The sequence below is a fragment of the Neodiprion pinetum genome, chromosome 5 (genome assembly GCF_021155775.2).
Source record: "Neodiprion pinetum isolate iyNeoPine1 chromosome 5, iyNeoPine1.2, whole genome shotgun sequence".
Lineage (NCBI taxonomy): Eukaryota > Metazoa > Arthropoda > Insecta > Hymenoptera > Diprionidae > Neodiprion > Neodiprion pinetum.
Window position 1 is genome coordinate 19,085,122 of NC_060236.1, and position 18,935 is coordinate 19,104,056.

At 39.7% G+C, this 18,935-nt stretch overlaps 2 protein-coding genes across 5 annotated transcripts in view; one reads left to right on the top strand and one right to left on the bottom strand.

Moving 5' to 3' along the window:
- The window catches only part of LOC124220627 (uncharacterized), a 38,795-nt gene extending 21,726 nt beyond the window's left edge, over positions 1-17,069 (top strand). For 3 of the 4 annotated variants that reach the window (XM_046629812.2, XM_069136792.1, XM_046629814.2), the window contains exons 2-8: positions 2,406-2,881; positions 5,513-8,324; positions 8,728-8,848; positions 9,072-11,054; positions 11,179-11,371; positions 11,494-11,742; positions 12,308-17,069. In XM_046629812.2, the coding sequence (XP_046485768.1) occupies positions 2,406-2,881; positions 5,513-8,324; positions 8,728-8,848; positions 9,072-11,054; positions 11,179-11,371; positions 11,494-11,742; positions 12,308-12,904 (6,431 nt within the window). In that variant the 3' untranslated portion in view covers positions 12,905-17,069. The remainder of the gene's footprint in view (positions 1-2,405; positions 2,882-5,512; positions 8,325-8,727; positions 8,849-9,071; positions 11,055-11,178; positions 11,372-11,493; positions 11,743-12,307) is intronic. The other variant, XM_046629813.2, reaches the window with a different exon arrangement.
- Positions 17,070-17,306: 237 nt separating this feature from the next.
- Positions 17,307-18,549, bottom strand: Rpb12 (DNA-directed RNA polymerases I, II, and III subunit Rpb12). The gene is made up of 3 exons (XM_046629815.1): positions 18,345-18,549; positions 17,949-18,041; positions 17,307-17,495 (listed from the first exon to the last, which is right to left on the bottom strand). Exons 1-3 carry the CDS (start codon positions 18,403-18,405, stop codon positions 17,473-17,475), a joined length of 177 nt encoding a protein of 58 aa, XP_046485771.1. The 5' UTR covers positions 18,406-18,549; the 3' UTR covers positions 17,307-17,472.
- Positions 18,550-18,935: the final 386 nt, after the last annotated feature.

Here is an 18,935-nt window from a genome sequence, read left to right on the forward strand (position 1 = left end):
GCGCGTGTTGATTCAGAATATAAATAATCGAATGGATCTTCCGTGTGCCGGGTGATTAAAAACAGAGAAAACTATTGCTGTTAGGCTTATATGTCTCTATTTTATCACGACAAAGAGTGCTGCAGAATACGAGACAGCGTAGAGAGGGAAAATGGATCGGATCAGGTATAATCCTGTCCGTTGTAAAAGAATTCAAGTTATTCAAAGTCGGAATAAATTAGTCTACCTCACTTTTCTCAATGGCTGGATCGTAAACAGCCCCGGTATATCTCTCTCATTTCTCACTTCGTGGCTGCCCGTGCCTCCTTCTCCTTTTTTTTCTTCTTCTTCGTCATCTTCTTCCTCTTCTTCTTCTTCTTCTTCTCGCCTCCCCCCTCCGTTCTCCTCCTAGGCGTGCGCAGGTCGAGAAAACCGCGCGCCTTGCGATGAAAACTGCGACGAAGCGACGACGTTGGGCTGCTGGGCGCTAGGCTCGCTCATGTCCTGGGCCCCTGGCGACTGTCGCCAGTCGCGGCGCCGCCAAAACGCTACTACCCGCTATTTTTAGTACTAGCTATTTATAAGAATTGGCAAAATTGCCCAACGAGACCGCGCACGCTGGTGAATCCTGCCTGGCTGTCTCCCCGCCTCCACCTTGTGGCTGAAGGCCTTTCGAATTCAAAACCCCGCGTCGTTACGCGTTGAATAACTTCTCCAAAGACGAGCAGCAGGTACCATATAATAGACAAATTACTTCGTTGTATACTCAACATTTTATGTATACGCACACAGATACAACCGGTTATCGTGAAACATTCGTAAGCGAACAAAATTTCTAGCTTGAAATATTTCACACTTCATCTTTTAACGTTTTAACATTCTGTTTGACAGTCGGTAAAACGGGTCGCGTAATTATAAGTATTTTTCGCCGTAGATCGTTCAGCGCTGGAAAAATCTTCGGAAGTTTTAAACTGTGTAAATCACAATGCTCGTTTCAAATTCTAGTCAATCAACGCTTACTTTTAGTCAAGTGAGTAAGATTCTGTGGTTTTTCTTAAAAAACAAGTCGGTGAAAGAATCGTTGATTATCGGTAACGATTATCAAGCGTTATGATTTTTGAATACCTACTCATATTACCCAGAAAATCTTGAAACTGTTTCGGCACCGCTGAACGGACTTGAATGGGGGCCATCGGTAGCTTCGTATTCGTGCTTACCGAGAGTAGTGTGCGTCGGTAGAGCAGATTTCTCTTCCGACAGAACTCATGCAATATTAACCTGTATATTAAGGTAATCGTGAAATTTTATTCGAAGGCTATCATTATTTTAGGAAGCGAATTTGTTATCGTTCGATATTTAAAAATAAACACCCACCGTTCACGTTTATAACTGTAATAAAATGCATGTTTACCAATCTCTGCAAAACGTATGTTATTCGATTTTATGCACGTATTTTATACCCTGTGATGACATACAGATTACCATTCACATGGATTACCACATATGGATTTTGTTTCTCGTAGTTGCAGTCAGAGTTACAATTTTCATCCACATCCATTAAGTGGATATCAGGAATATATAACAATGGATGTAACCAAAGCTCTATACAACGAATATGTACATTAATTTCCATTTTCCTTAAAACTATCATATAACTATTGTAATTTCTCAGAATACGATTGACATCCAGACATTAGTGTGCAGCCTACTTCCTGTGCGATAAATCACTTCTAGCATCATGAACCGTCAATTATTCTATTTTGCTTCCTCATAGTGAGCACAGAGGTTAAATAATATCCGATGTGTCTTAATTCTCTAAACCGCATGCGTATCTATATTATATATGATCTGTCGCACATGCAAAATGAACACTACCGTAAGTATTCTTCGTAGATAGTAGCAGCTTATTACCTGATAACTTGAAACCATTCCAAAGTCACGATACTCTGTCCCCTTATCTAACATAGTAGTCCATACTACGTTACACCTAGAGGGTTTTGTTAGTTATTTCGAGGTCACCTATGTCATGCATATACTCAACTCTTATTTGAATTACTTCTTTTCTACCTGTATACTATGTTTTCATGACTGAAAAAGAAAGTAAATCAACATTGTGGGCTGACGAATTATTGTCATTTTACCCGACCGTAACCGTTAGAAGCTGTAAGACGTAGCAAAACTTCACTATCTCTTGTTGTATTCCTTTCCTGCAGTGAGCCTTCCTCTCCTCAATAGTACGCAATGATTTTCTTTTCTGTGTATGGATGATGAATACTTTTACGTAAGAAGATAAGAATGATCATAATGTCTGTGTCTGCTCGTTAATATTTGTCAGAAGTATACGGAATGGTGATTTATTGAAAAAGAATAGTATGTTCTAACAGTGATTCTAATGGAGCTGTTTCTTCCATTTTTTGTTGTTACAGAGACTCATACTGTGGCAATGACAGACTCGCAGTTGAATAACAACAACAACAATAATAATAACAACAACAACGATGGCGAACCTAAATACTTGCACAAGAAATTCAAGAAGATGGCGACGACAGAGGCGACGCCGGTGGAATCCAAGCGAGAAACAACCTCGGATAGCCGGATCCCTGGTAATCGTAGGGAGAAAGATGGTGAGGATTCAGCGAAGGAACCAGCAGCGAAGACTGAGGCCGCCCCCGAGCCCGAGGGGGAAGCCAACGAAGGCAGGAAGAGTGGATACGTATGCCCGTACTGCAAATTGTCCTGTGCCAAACCCAGCGTACTACAGAAACACATCAGGGCTCATACTAATGAGAGACCCTATCCATGCGTTCCCTGCGGGTTCGCGTTCAAGACCAGATCGAACCTCTATAAACACTGCAGATCTCGAGCCCATGCTCTTAAAATGGAAGGAGGAGACTCTAGCAAGGTTAGTGTGGTCTAACTCAAATACATACTCATATATACTGTTATACCAGGTATCTTCGTTGAGAGTTATCGCTAAACCTTGATAAATCGAAATGACCTTAAAAGACTTCATCTGTCTTAAGGCGAATCAACGTTACTTTCATTCCAAGTGTACAATTCCTAGTTAAAAAATTTTGGAATATGATCTTTCGCTTTTAATCAGGTACGTGCAATTTGTCAGAAGTTCTCTAAATAAGCTGACAGCTATGGGAAAAATGAAATTCCGGTAACGTTCTTACAATTAAGTTGAAGTCATTTCAAACTTCTCAACTCACTAGATGGTATATGCGGTTATTTTTCATCTGCGGCGATACGAAGTCATTAAAAACCGTGAAACCTTATAAAGATACAGAGTCGATTTAATAACGTGTCGGTGAATCCATGTCAAGTCTTGTCGATTAACTCCCCTGAAGTCAGTTGAAACTATTCAATATATTCGTTTCGAATTCTACACAGTAACGTCAAGTGATGTGAAAGCCGTTCACAAAATTTCCTGTCCGTTGATGAAGATGATCCAACTAGCAAAAAACTTATGTTGGTTAGTTTCGATTATTGAATGAGTCAATGTTAAAATTGTATGATTTTTTGGCACAAGCAAACCTGCATTTCGCGCGAATTGAACTTTTTAGAATCCGCGAATGGAAAAGTTTTCAGGTTGTATGTTTCAGTAATTTTGAATGAGGTAGTCATTCACTTTATCGTTTAAACTTATGTGAAATTACTTATGGTCGTTCGATGTTACTTCAAATCACGCAAACGTTTAAATTGCGTTGCGTTAACTATTTTCAAACCCGTTGAATTCCTTCGAAGTTTCCAAGTGTTTGTGACTTAGTCATTTTCTGTCGCAGAGTTCAGAATTCTTTGAAATGGGGGAAAAAACAATGCTGTCGTTTAGTGTTCAGTAAATTTAATTCCACAAACAGGAGAAATATTTCCCAACATACTATAGCTTCAACCACAACTATAATTGTCACTACGCTGTGGAGTAAAATAAGGTTTCGACTCTGTATTTCTATACCGACGATACCTTTTTGAGCTATTGTATGAATATTTACGTCTCTTCATTACTGTACACAGAGACAGGGCAATCTAAAATATTGGTACTGATCGTTGTAAACTTTGTCTAAAGGAAAGTCGATATTGTCGGCATTACGATATGACCTTTGTACTTATATTGTAGGGCAATTTTGTTTTCTAGTGTTTTTTATGCACAGTGAATGCAGATATTATACACAGAAACCGTTACAGTTGGCCACACTGTAAAAAGACTCAATTTCGAAGTGTTATTTCAACTATATCGTTGTAATATGTGTAGTAATTACACAATGCGCTATAATTGCGTGTATTACACTACGTTGACGGCGAAGTTTGATACGATTACACCCACTTCTCTCGTGGAACGGAAACTATTATAAGAAACCACAGGAAAGTCGTTGAAACACGTCCCACAGTTTCTGGAATTCAACGAGTAAACGGCGTCCAGTTGAAACTGTATGTTAAAATCCGAATGAAGCTGTTGTCTCTCTGCGCAAAATGCAAGCAAACATCCGAAAGCTAAATTCTTATTAGTGACGTGTAACTTGCGAATTTCCTTTTTCTGTAATGAGATAGGCATCGCTTGAATCTGTGACGCTGGTTTGCTAAACACTTATCCTTTACGGTCACCCATCAACTACATGCGCTCGATTGGAGTGTATACCGATATTGGTATCAATCGCGCCTCAGCAAACGCTGGCAGAGTGTGCCATCGGCAATAGTCTCGATCTCCCGAATCCGCTGTACCATGATTGAGGCTATCCGTAGGTACGACTACTGATGTCAGATTACAGCTATAGCCGTATCACGATAGTTAAAAATGGCCCTAAGGCTCGAAAAAGGAGAAAAACAGTCTGTATGATGGTTCAATTTGGCCACACTCATTGCTAGTAAATTTCCTAGATTTTTAAAAGTAACTGATCCCAACAGTAAGCATCTATTATGCTTTCCATTTCAACGAAAATTATGTTCTGTGTACATTAATACGTAAATCTCCAGCTTCCAATCTCTCCCGCGTAAAGATTTCTAATTGCGATTAGGTTTCAGGGAACAAAAATATCAGACAAGTAGTATCGACGTCTACTGATATCCAAATGATAGTGTAGTATCCATCGATATAAACACTAATTGAGCACAGGTGTTTGGCGAGTGTCAGTCAAGATATAAAATCCTATATTGAGCCTGCAAAGCCAGAGCGTCACTGATACCCACAACCATTCTGGGAATATACTTTATCTTTGCTATTACAAAATGGATTATACCAACAGAATTACTGATATAACAACTCGTACCAACATTGACTCATTCTCGGTAATGGGGTAGCGATAATACACCTACAGATTAGAACCTGAAGAATGAATTATACGAGAAATTCCGTTTTCGATATAAACTTCGCAACATTCAGCGAACACGTATGTATTCTCTGATTTCCAGTCTATCACCGTTTAAAACTAGAGTAATGAATCTTCAAATAGAGTATTTCGGCAAAAGAACTATAGTAGGGTAGACGATTTTGATATAAATATCAAATTCTTTTGATCAAACAATCTTTTCACAGGTTTCAGAAGATTCTGACATAAGCTTGTCGGATAGCGCGAGTAACGGAACAGGAACACCACCTCCGCCACCGTCGTCGACGCCAAGTTCAGTGTTGAGCGTGAAGACAGTGAAAACGGGTAAAATTTACAAGCCAAAATTTCACACGGCCTTAAACAATGTGAGCCACGATGTAGAAGCGTCATCGGTTTCGTCGAACTCCTCGACGAATTCGTCGACGAACTCGAAGCCGAACGCTGAACAGCTGCAGGAGCACATAGACAAAATAATAACAGCCAATCAGGCAATCGTGGAGGCGGTAGACCCACTACTTCACAAGCTGATGCAAAGGCAGCAGAGTTTGGTGGAACCAAAGTACACTGAGCAACCGTTAAATCTCTCATCGGCGGAAGAAAACTTGACGAGGAAGCGGTGCTACAGCGAAAGTTTCGCCCACGAGAAGGATGGTAAGCAGCCGCAGAATCATCACCACCAGCAGCAGCAGCAGCAAGAAGCATCGATAATAAAGGAGCTTCTCTTGAAGTCTAAGGCGCATCAGAACTGCGATGGTGTGGATGGTGAAAACTTTGTCTGCCCGTCGTGTAAAATCTCTTATACTAGCGCCGATAACCTTGACGCCCACAGGCGGTACTACTGCAAAGGATCGCCTAGCCCGAGGCGACCCGAATTTCAGCTTGACCTCGACAGAAAAGACCCGGAGTTCGAGATGAAACCCGACTACTACAACACCCTCCAGCCACTCCCGTCGCCGGGTCCGCTTCTTGGTAACACGAGATTAGTCGACCCCTACGTACCGCCAATGAAACAGAGATCTGAATCCGCGCCAACGACACTGAGGTCGCTGGAGGAACTGTCCAAGTATCCGAGACCAAACTCGCTCCAGATGTTTGGTGGCGAAGTGAGGATACTCAACGACACCGGAGAGACGAAAACGATGAGGATAGAACCCCGTCAAACGAATTCACCTGGTGAACAGCACTCGGTTAACGGCAAGTGCGCAACTTCGGAGACTTCCTCGATAGTGGTTAGGTCTGGACTTCACTCCGGCGGAACCATGGTTCACAAACCGCCCGGCACTCCAGCCAGCACAACGAACGGTTCCATATCCCTGCCAAATACACCGAAGATATTGGCACCTATCATACCCAACATATCAACTCCTAACATAGCGCCAACGATATCCTGTTATAGTTACTTAGAGCAGAACCTCAACCCCCTAACGAACATCACGGCCTACAATCCGCTAACCTTGCCGCAGGCTGGTATAGCTAGCATTTTGCACGGCGGTAAGATCATACCTTACGTACCTGGCATGCCTGGTCCCCACACTTTGTCCGGAACACCTTCGGTCGACATATCCGCCAACGTACCCAGTGCCGAGGCCGAGTACAAGGTGATTCCCGGTATCCCCGGACTCCACGTCGTTACTCAACCCCTGGATCTCGCCAGTCCCGTCAAAATTCATACACCCAACATTCCGGGTATACCTGGACCGCATTCCAACATGCAAATGCCGTCACCCGCTCAGCCGTTGGACCTCGCCAGTCCAGCCAAGGAGCTTAAACTCTGCTTCAAGACTCCGAGTAGTGATAATTTGCGGTCCGGTTTGATGAGCCCAAAAGTTCCTAATCTCAAGATTGAATCTACCCCGGATAAATTCAGGTCCAGAGTGCCCAGCGGTGATACGCATAGATCGGAGCATGATCGTTACAACTTGAAATCTGGGATCAAGTACAGTAAGAGTAGTACTGAGAGCCCGAGGGAGAGGAAGGAATTTTCGTTTGAAAAAAGTCCGTGCAAGACGGAAAAGACTTTCACATATCCAAACGACGCTGATAGTATGCAGAAGCTTAGATACTCGCCGAAAAATCTTACCGAAAGTAGAAAGAGGCCAAGTAGCTGGGCCAGTGCGGAATTTGAACAGGGCCGATCGTCCTCCGCCGAGTCTGTGAGACAGAGTCCCGTGGTTTTCAAATACGAAACGGTGCCCCATGAAAACGGCCGTACGAAATTAGCGGCGTTACAGTTGCCGGGAAATGTTCAACAGGATGTTAAGACAAGGACGTTGCAAATGGAAAATTGTGGAGCGATGAACGGAATAAAGTCAAAACACGAGTTTCAAAATGCTCCGGTTATAACTGTTAATCTAGATTCTTCCAATACAGAAGTGCCAAGTAAACCTTCACATGGTGATTTATTAGCTATTAGTCGTGAAAGTAAACCAGCGGACAGTCTTCACTCACCAAGTATCAGCAACGAAGACGCAACCGGAGTTGAAGAGAGTAACACCAACAATAAATTTCTGAGGCCGACTTCGCTGCCTCTTAAGCCTGGTACCTTTACCCCAAAACGACACCACGGTATAACGCCAACGGCGAACACGTTGCCCCTGATAAGCCCGGAAACACCGAGGCCGAGGAAATCGTACGGTCAACTGTATTTGAACGGACATGCGTACACCTACCTCGGGCTGAAATGTTCGACTCGAGTATTTTACTGCACATTAAACAGGCCTCAGCCGATGTACGTTACTCAACAACACACCCTGTCTATGTACTCGAACTGGAAAATATGCAAGGAGGCACCACTCGACCTCGACTTGGCCCATTACGACTCGAGACGCCGGCCCATGAGCTACACCACGGCCTCGAAGAAACACGACGATATTTTAACGCATTCCTCGCAAAGACCTACAACCCCTGCAAGCTCGGACAACAACTCCGAAAATGATACTCAGGAAAAAGCTAAACGGGTCAAGATATTCGACGGCGGTTTCGAGAGCAACGAAGATTACATATACGTCAGAGGAAGAGGTGAGCACAGTAGGCATATTCTTTCATTCATAGGTGGTAGTCTTTCGTTATCAGTCCAACGATTTGATGAAATTTTATGAAAAAACATTTCATTTCCTAATCGGGAGTATGCTGTGTGCTTCTTATCTGTAAGTAGATATATAATGCGTCCTAATGGTAATTTTTATTTATTTTCTTTTTATTTTCCATTGTCCTGTAAATTGATTATTCATTTTACTCCGTCAAAGTAAACAAAGATATAGCCAATTTTCGGAGCTAGTTTAAAATTATCGAAAAATATTATTAACGTATCATTGACGAAGGTTTTAGCGATCGTTAGGTCCGAGCGCCGATTATGCAAACGTTCCGTGTTTCTGTTCTAAATTCTCTAACTCCTATAATTTTTTCTTAAATATGATTCAAGGCCGAGGAAGGTACGTCTGTGAAGAGTGTGGCATCAGATGCAAGAAACCATCGATGCTGAAGAAACATATCAGAACGCATACCGATGTCAGACCATATACCTGCAAGCACTGCACTTTTAGGTAAATGAAACATGTCATCATATGGTAGTTGATCGTCATAGTTGATTGTTGACCATAGTTTAAAGTGAGTTGTAGACTTATGAAAAAAAATGGTGCAAATTCATGAAATTCTGGGTTCAAGAAGTTCACTCGAGTAGTCAACCCCTTGTATGCCACACGGTGTAAAAGTTCATCGAAGTCCTTACCAAAATCTAACAATAAATTGGACTGTTCGGTTTTTCAGTTTTAAAACAAAGGGAAACCTGACGAAGCACATGAAGTCAAAAGCGCACTACAAAAAATGCGTTGAACTCGGTGTAGTTCCAGTTCCGACGTTGGTGTGCGATGAGAACATCGACAAGGAGGCGGTTGCCAGATTGGCGGCGGGCGGAGGAAACGGCGAAGAATCCTCGGAAGAGGAGGACGAGACTGACGGCGAGGAGAGCGAGGAATCCGGAAGCGAAGAGCACGACGCTGTTCAGGGATTGCTGAGCTTGTCTCAACCCAGCACGCACCGACTGCCGGGGCTGCTTCCGTCAGGCAGGCCAACGACATATCCGTACACCCTGACCTTTTCCCAGAGTACAATTTGCACGGCGGTCGTAACAACGACGAACAGTTCAGCGCCGCTGAGCAGCCAAGCCGCGGCTGTGATACAGAGTGATTTGTCCCACCGTTATTACTTCCCTTCGAGTCGTGCGGTACTCGAGAAATCAAGGACCAGTGTGATAATACAGTCTTCCAAAAAGCCCGGGAACGATACGGCGGAGGTAAATGATGATTCGTCGGTTCACGCTACCGATTCACAGATCAATTTTCACCAGCCCATAGACCTCACGACCAAACAAACACTCGGCCCAATAAGTTCTCCAATTCTCCAACGAGTCAAGCCTGCCGATATCCTGACCCCGGTCTCCGAGCAGCTTTTGATGCAGACGATTGTCCAGACCATGGAAAGACTTCCGGTGCAGGGTAAGGAGTGGAAATCCGAGGCCAAAGGACACATGCTGCAGGCGTATCTTACCGAAAGACACGTGATGGACAGTAAAATGAAGCTGCAGTATCGAGTGTGCTGCTCAAAGCTCGAGAACAACTGCACAGAGAAGGATAATATACAATACTTGAAGCAGCACGACACAATCAGATCGAAGAATTTAGATCTAAACGGGGTGTCCACCGTGACTTACACGAACCCCAGCAAGATGCAGCATACCATACTAGAGTCGAGAATTAAAAGTATTTACAAGCAGACGCAGCAAGACTGTATGAAAATTCCTTACAATGAAGATGTCTACCAAAACAACGCTTACCTTGAGACGCGGTCTTTTGACGCGGTCGATTCATCCTATAAGGACACGGAGAACGCGGGTCGGATGGTGGGCGAAACTGACGGTTTTGACCACCGAGTCGGAAGAGGCGGAAGCCCCATTCCGACCATTTACAAAGGCAGCTTGCCGGGGCGAAGTACACCAACTTTGGACCGTCAGTCACCTCGAAATTTGAACGTGGAGATGACGAACCGAAACGCGTCATCTATCCACGGACAGGTGAAGAGTGAGATAGACAGGAGCTCGATGTTCAACGCAATGAAAATGATGAGCGAGGTGGAGAGGCCGAGGGACAGCTTCACTCCTAGCCAGGATCCAAAGCCCCTGAGTCGAGAAACCAGGGTTCAATGCAACCAGAGTCCAAGATCTCATCATCAGGAATTACGGCCGCCGAGTCGAGAGATTCGCGTCACTTCTTCGCCTAGTCAAGAGTTTAAGCTGCCGAATCAAGAGCTTAGGCTACCTAGTCAAGAGTACAAGCCGGCTAATCACGAACCAAGGAGTTCCAACAGCCAAGAAATATCCGTGTCGTCTAATACGAATTCGGAAGTCAGCCAACCAAGCAGAGAAATAAGGCTGCCTCAGGCACAAGACCAACAGTCCAGGCCAAATTTCGAGGTGAAATCTTCATCGGGGCACGATATTTCCAGGGCTAATTTGCAGGAGGTGCAAAACAAGTCGCAAACAGCTGTTGATCCGAGGAATTCTGAGCGTGCGGAGATTAAGCAGAACGTCGACATGACCAAGCAGAACATGGCCGAAGGCATTAAGCACTCCGTGGCCCGAAAAATGGTCGTTGGTGGGCCCGGATTTAGATCTCCGTCACCACCAGGTGGAAGTGGGAAACCTCACGCTGAATTTTTGCAGCCGTCAAGTGGACCTGCCCCAAATTACGTGAGGTGAGTTCGTCATTTGATTGAGCAGCATAGTTTTTTATTGTCTTAGTTTCATTTCTTCCGTTACTGCTCAGACCATGTCGGTGCTTGCTCGCAACCAATTTTAGAACTGAGTCTATGAAATTAGTTACAGCGTGACTGAAGATGGTAGAAGCGTGTGTGGAATCTGCAACAAAGTGTTCAGCAAACCGAGTCAGCTCAGGCTACATATCAATATTCACTATTTTGAGCGGCCCTTCAGGTGCGAGAGTTGCGCTGTATCGTTCAGGACCAAAGGCCACCTCACAAAGCACGAGCGCTCGGTTGCTCATCACAACAAAGTGAGTACCATCTCTGTTTTCATTCACAGTGGAGGATACTTCAAGAGGAGTCACAAGTTGATTAAGATCCTGTTGTCAAATTAGTTGTAAAAAAAATTTAATCTGTAATTTTATGCACTCAGGTAAGCATGACGTCCACTTTTGGCGCTGCTACAACGAGCAATCCTCGACCGTTCAAGTGTACGGACTGCAAGATTGCTTTCAGGATACATGGACACCTCGCTAAGCATTTGCGAAGTAAAATGCACATCATGAAGTTAGAGTGCCTGGGAAAATTGCCGTTCGGTACTTACGCGGAAATGGAAAGATCCGGCATTAATCTAAACGACATCGATACTAGTGACTGTGATAATAGTCTAACTAGTCTACAGGTAAATGATATGAGATTATACAATATTGAGATATTAAACAATCGTCAAGAACGGTAAAGACTCCGTCATTGGTTCGTAGAATTTACTGTCCACTCGAAGTTATGGAAAATTGCTCGAAGTCATTTGAACTTACTTGACGTCATACACGGTCTTTTGAAAACTGGCTTTCAAGTCTCCTGAATTTTCTTTTCATCGCGAAAAGTCGTTTGATCTTACTGGAGATCATGTACAGGCTTCCAATTTTCTTTAACATCATGTGATGCCATTTGAACTTACTTGAAGTTGTCTACATTCACTTAGTCCATTGAAGATTACAAAGCTTGTTACCTTCTAAATTTTATTTCCATTATATGAAGATATTTAAAGTCATTTGCAGTTATGAGCAAGTTAAGATTTGAAGTCCTGCTAATCTTTTTAAGTTTATAGTGTTTTGAAATAATTCGAATCCTTTGAAGTCATCTCTGGTAATTTGAAGTCACGTGATCCTACTTGAATCGATGTGAATAAATCTTTTTCGTTTTTTTATAAATATGCACTAAATTTCGGCGCTTTTAATTGATTTCAGAGCTTAGCGCAGAAACTCTATGAAAAGGATCCGAGTAAGATGGGTCAGTGGGATGCCGATTTGATTCCAAACCAAGGCGCAAGTGGGGGAGACACTTCATCTGACGAGGGCGAGCCGATCCCAATGCATTCAATGCATCAGTATCCGTCTCCAATAGGAATGTCGGAGAGCGAAGTATCGCGGGGATATCACATGCCGATACTAGTTAGTGAGGAGTTGAAGCCGGTGGGTGAAATTCGTCACGCAAATCCACAGTTCAATCAGCAGCGGCAAACTGACTTCGGAATCAACGAGAGGCAGCATCGACCATCACGAATTCCAGCTCCAGCTCCCAGCGACGACTCAAGGACTGAAGAATCTGGGCAAATGTATAAGTGCAACATTTGCTCGGTGTCAATACGCTCCGTCGCTGAATTGCAGATTCACTGCTTTAGCGAGCACAATATCGAGCCTGAATCATCTGCAAGTGGTGATCGGAATGGCAGCGAGGGCAGGGATGTCAGTGATAATCGTAACAAAAGAGGATTAACCGAAGATGGACCGATCGGTGTTATCAGGGACGATCATAAGAGACAGAAAGTTGTTGATGATACTTAGTGCCAAAATTATTATCCAATCGTGCTACTACACGTGTAAGTTATTATTGTTTTTATTCCTAATGAAGAAAAAATATCTTACAAGTTTCAAGGAACAGTTATTGAATGATGAGAGAGAAAGAGATAATATGAGAAAAAAGAATTCTATTACAGAATCTAATTAATTACTGTTGTTCTCAAACGCGTGATTTCTGCACTCAGATAAAATACGAAAGACTTCAAATACACATGCCACACATCATCGAATTTGTCGTACTTATCAAAATGGTGAAGAAATGATCGTTAAAAAGGCAAGAAGTCTTTCTATAAATCTTCTTACAATGGAAAACCTACTGTGTTCTAAAATTCACACAAAATTTCCTCGTGTTCGTAAATCTACACATAATTTCGCCGTGTTCTTGAATACGAGTTTATTGTTAGAGTATCACGAATGGAGAAACCATGAAGAGAAATCGCGAGAAAAACATAGAGTACGTTTCTAGAAAAGCTATGAAAAAGTTTTTCTTCTTTTTTCGCAATATTTTGCAAACGACGGACTTTTCTTGGCTTGTACAAGTGAGGAATCGAAAAGAAAAGAAGCTAGCGAAGAATACAGTATTTTTATGATATCCTTGGAGGTATACACACTTTTTGTCCTCGGGGTTGTATTGGAACACAAAGAGAGAGAAAAAAATCAAGTAATTAGACCCAATAACTGTACAATCAAAATTTGTATATCAGAGAAAATTTCACCGAATTTATGAAAGGATGAGTCAATTCACGACGGACAAAATAACTTGGAAAAAAAGTAAACTTAGTCAAAACTTGTGCGTGTATTCGCGAAACGTATAAAATATACGTGTAGATAAATATATTCATGCATACTATCATCACATGTAAGAAAATTCGTGAATGATTTTAATCCTATATCTTTTTAAATGTTTTTGGAAAAAAGAAGAAAACGGAAAAAACAAAATCAATACATACACACATGTAACATATTTTGAGTCTATATTCTTTTAGTATAAATACAACATAATGTCGAGTAAGAAGAACATATACATATAAATATATATTGCAAGTATACATATAGGTTTGCTATACATGCGATAGAGGTAAATCAAGTTGTTACCCAGTAACGAAAATATAATATTTATATTACGTAATTAATTTAACAACACAAGAAACTGTATAAATTGATAGTTTTTAAGGTGCAATGGACTGGAATGTGATCCTGTATTTAAAGTGCAAATGTTGTGTGCAACCTTAGAGTATTCTACTACTACCACTACTATTATTATTGTTGTTATTATTATTATTATTGAATGATTCACTAATCGATGATTATTATTGCCTCCACGTTATACATACCTATATTAATGGCTGTACAGAATTTATTTTTACAATATTATAAATATTATGTATGAAAGATTTGAGGTAAGTTATAGTAACAGTTATATATATCTGCAGACACGTCATATAAAAATATCAATCATTGTGTTAAAAATAATATTGTTAATGTACGAAGAAAGAGCTAGAAATTTGTTTGTAAGTATATATATATTTACGTACGTACGTACAATGCATTCAAATACAGAATCACTTATTATAGTGTTATGTGCTGGTAGATTTATAACAAAACGATAAAAAAGAAACACCAGATTAAAACAACCAATCGCTTATGAATGTTGGGCTCAGTTATTCAATATCTATTCATTGTATTATACGTATATTGTCTGGATTAAACAGGGCGTTGTGAAAAAAAGAAACTGCAAATGAAAAAACGAAAGAACAGTATGATAGCTTGGAAAAAACAGACTTCAATATCGCAGGAAACCAAGTATTGTAAACTTTATTCTCATTTTTGCAACTTATTCTGATAACTTTTGGCATTGATCAATGATGGGAGAAAAAACATTTCCAGTGGCGTGGCTTGTAGAAATCGCAAAGAGCAAAATGAACTTTTGGAACTCAAAATAATAATAATAACAATAGCAACATATGCGAATTTCTCTCTGCGGGAAAAAGTGTGATAAAAAATTAAATAAATAAATGAATAACTGATCGCCAATCATATTCATGAATAATTTATAAATACAACAACGATGTTATGTAAAAGAAGTTTCATAAACGACATATTGCAGGGCGTTTTTCACCGTAAAGAACTACCGACTTTCCGAGAAAGAATTGTTCTCAAAATCGCAAGTCAGCCACTACTTACTAATATTTCTTAAATACAGCATAATCATACAATTCATATACAAATACATTTACCTATAAACAGATGTAATAACAGGATATAATCGGTAATCGTCGACACAACTTGTACCTAATACAGAGACGTGCAGTGATTATTCAAAGAAGATTTGTTATAAAAATTAAGACAGATTATTATTACGATAATACTATATCGGATAGATTATATCGAACTGTCGAAGCACAATTCTATTCATCACACATACATGTTAATATCATTATTAATACTATCATCAAGCGTACAACGAGATGGAACGAATGCCTGACTTGCAGTTACTAGACGACATTTTATCATATTATTTTATTTTTGAATTCATTTTTTTTTCATTCCCTACGCTGCCAAACTAACAATCAAGTCCGCAGTCTTCAGAAGTGAACCAAGAAATATCCTAAATGAGTTGAATTTTTGCTGATTGCACTTGGAAAAATATTTAACACACGGCAGCTGGTAGTTTGATTTTTTCAACAAATTAATCTAACAATATTCGCAAAATAAGGCTCACTCTTAGAGTTGAAGTAACTTACTATAATACGAGCTTCCATAACTTTTATGCCGTTATTGCATTCGTACAAATATTGTTAAGCCCATTATTGATTCTTCTATTGATTCTTCCAGTGCGGAAACGGATTGGATTCTATCTTAATCTGTCCGTTGATTGGCGCATCTGTTGTAATGCTTTCCAATTTTCTCAAAGAGATACAATGAAATTTGATATGACAGAATCATTGAAAAACAAATGTATCGATTCACAATCATGAACTTACTTTCACAATCAAACTAAAACTCAGCTTGAGATGTTTATTGGTACAGTTTGATACAATATCTGCTAATTTTCTTTTTCATTTCGATTTAGTATTCATCTTAAGTACACGCTTTTTTCAATTTACACGCAACACACATACTTAGTGATTCTATAGCGACTTCTAGACAATTTTTCACGCACTTTATCATCGTCGTCATTACGGCACTGAATACACAAGGAAAGATAAGATAGTTTAATAGTAATAGTAGTTGGGTAGGCTTTTTTTCTTTATTTTTATGAAACTATCTATTATTTTAAATTTTATACATCGCGCGCACGCGAGAGAAACGGGGCTTGCGAATTGTTGGCGTGATAAATAAATATTATATATGATATATATCAATAGTATTTTATATGTTAATACCGTAGACGGGTTGTATAATTGAATATTGATAACGATTACTACTTTAATTATTATATCGAAGTATAAAATTTTATGTATACTTTATTCAAAGTGAACGAATGGACTAAACAATTTATGCCATATTACAGGTTAATCTGTCCTGTGTACCTATGTATAGAACACATAGTAGTGATATATTTGAAGCTAACGAATGATCGATCCCGTTATTGTATAATATACAGTTTAGATATTTCGAAGATACTAATATTATATATCGCCTGAAGAAATAGGGAAAGAAAGAAAATCATCGAATCATTTTAAGGGATTTTATTATCTAGATACACATATATATTTACATTCATTAAGAATGTAGAGGAGAAAGCGAAAAAGGAATCTAAATAATAATTTTGGAAAATATTTGTAATTATAATAATGATTATAATAATAATTATAATTCGACAACAACAATGTTTACACCAAAATAAGTCTACATCATACCATTGGAACCAAATGATGGCTTTTGCCTGTTGATATCAGATCGAGGGACCGGAGTGTAGGATTTTATAAACATTATACATACATACATAGGTATTAGCTACATGTATAAAATAATACGTAGTTAAAATAGGTAGAATCCAACTTTTATCAATTATTAAAATTATACATGTATTCGCATAGGCTCCCGATTGTTCACAAGCTCCGTTGCTCTTCCACCTTTACCTTCTTCTCTGTACCTAACCTCTTCCGTAATTCAGCGTAAATTAAACAAAAAATCTGTTAACGAACTCTTATATACTTTATTGATGCAAAAAAGGAAAAAAAAGATGAAAAAAAAGTGTAATTTATTTATTGTAAATGAAGAAAGTATATTGCCTAAAAAAATGAAAATAATGAAATTAAAAGAAATAAAAAGAAAAAAAGACAAACGAGTTTTAAATTCATTTACAACCAAAGTAAAAAACGTATTCAATTGTGTTGCTTAGAAGTAAGGAAATTTGATGTATTAAATAAGCTAAAATATATTTCTTTGACATATATGTCATTTATTTCACATACAAGAAAAAATGGTCAAATATTAATTCATCGCAGTGTAATTACACGTAATAAATTGAGGCGCGATGATCATCTTCATAGAATTCCATTATTGTTAAGAATTTGTACAGGGTTTTGTGGCTGGTCACAACACATCTATCGAGCATCGAAGACGACGACTGTTTATTATTATTGTGTTAAGGAATGTAAAGGAGATGTGTTTTCCAAATTTTTGTAGTGAGTTTATTTTTGATTTTATAAGGTCAGTGGTGAAATCATCAGCTGGCAAGATATCGAACAATGATGTTGTAGTATGGGAATTTATTAATCGTAACAATAATTTGAAAACATGTGAAAAGTCCCTGAACTCGTCAGTGAAAAGATAGCGTTGAATTTCAGCGGAAAGCAACCTAGTGTTATAGGTTGTTGCGTTAAAACATTTACGTGGATGAAGTTTAAAACCAAGAAAGTCAAAAAACTCTGCTGCTATCAGTGCTAGTCTTAACTTTCAATCGAAGTGATGCCAAATTGGACTCATATTAAACTATTTATTTTTGATCTGACAGAAGAAGGCCAAAGTTCAATAAGTTGATTAAACAATTGGTGAGGCAGACAACAATAGAAAAGGATACGTCGCTTGGTGCGTTTCTTGTACATTATCCTGTACCCACATTCTCGGCAACGTATCGGATCTCTAGGACGGATCTCGTTGTCGTGGTGACATTCTGAAAACGAGATGTAAAGCAATAATGAAAAGAAGAATAAGCCAGAGAAGATACAACAGAGAAAACTGATAAATAACCAAACAGACAGGATGCTTGATCGTTGTGTGATGTTTAATCATGTGTCAAGTAAGTTTAAGGTTGCGATTGTATTGATTACTTGTGAAGTTGAAACAAGATGCTACAATAACTTTTGTTCTTAAAAAAAAAAAACTCTTATTCAGACCCACGTGTAGCCGTATCGGTAAACAAAGCTATGCATAACATAACCTCGATGATCCAAGTTTGAGGCAAAGTATCGCTCACCTCCGCAGATGTAAACCATAGCTTGCTTAGGCGCAGATTCCGCTTTACTGCTGGTGTCCATATCACGAGGTAATCAAGATAATTAAGCCAATATTTATGCGTTTCTTACGGATCTTTCTGCTCGTCTCCGAAAATCGTTGTTTTTAGAACGCTTAAAAGTGTTAAAGTAACCTTACTTAACCTAATGTAATGTCGATATTATACCTGGTTAGTTCCCCGACAATCCACGATGCACAAGAAGCGCTAAAATCGGCGCGCACAATTGCATTGCATGGTGTAAGACAATGGCGAAGACACATCCGACACTTACCGATCGAGTGGTTGTTGCAATAAACATGTTTTTGGGTAATAATACCCACATTAGCATGGAAGTATGAATTAATTGAATGACGGTAGTTGAGAACTGTTTTCATGCAATATCCTCGATATTTTTATAGATCCGGTAATTTGCCTATCCTAGATATCAATCTAACCGACAGCAGGTTAGAGTAAGCTTTTCAAGCACTTATCCTCAAAGTTTGGCGATGCAGTTTGATTAATTGGTCAAGTCGCATCCTTCGCAAAGGTTTTTCGGTGATTTGGTATTCTCGA

What these genes read in the sequence shown, in the direction of transcription:
- Rpb12 (XM_046629815.1), bottom strand. Translation starts at nt 18,405, where the DNA reads ATGGACACCAGCAGTAAAGCGGAATCTGCGCCTAAGCAAGCTATGGTT. An exon ending in TATGGTTTACATCTGCGGAG is followed by an intron (nt 18,042 to 18,344) that starts GTGAGCGATACT and finishes TCTCGTTTTCAG; the next exon opens with AATGTCACCACGACAACGAG. An exon ending in CAAGAAACGCACCAAGCGAC is followed by an intron (nt 17,496 to 17,948) that starts GTATCCTTTTCT and finishes AATAATAAACAG; the next exon opens with TCGTCGTCTTCGATGCTCGA.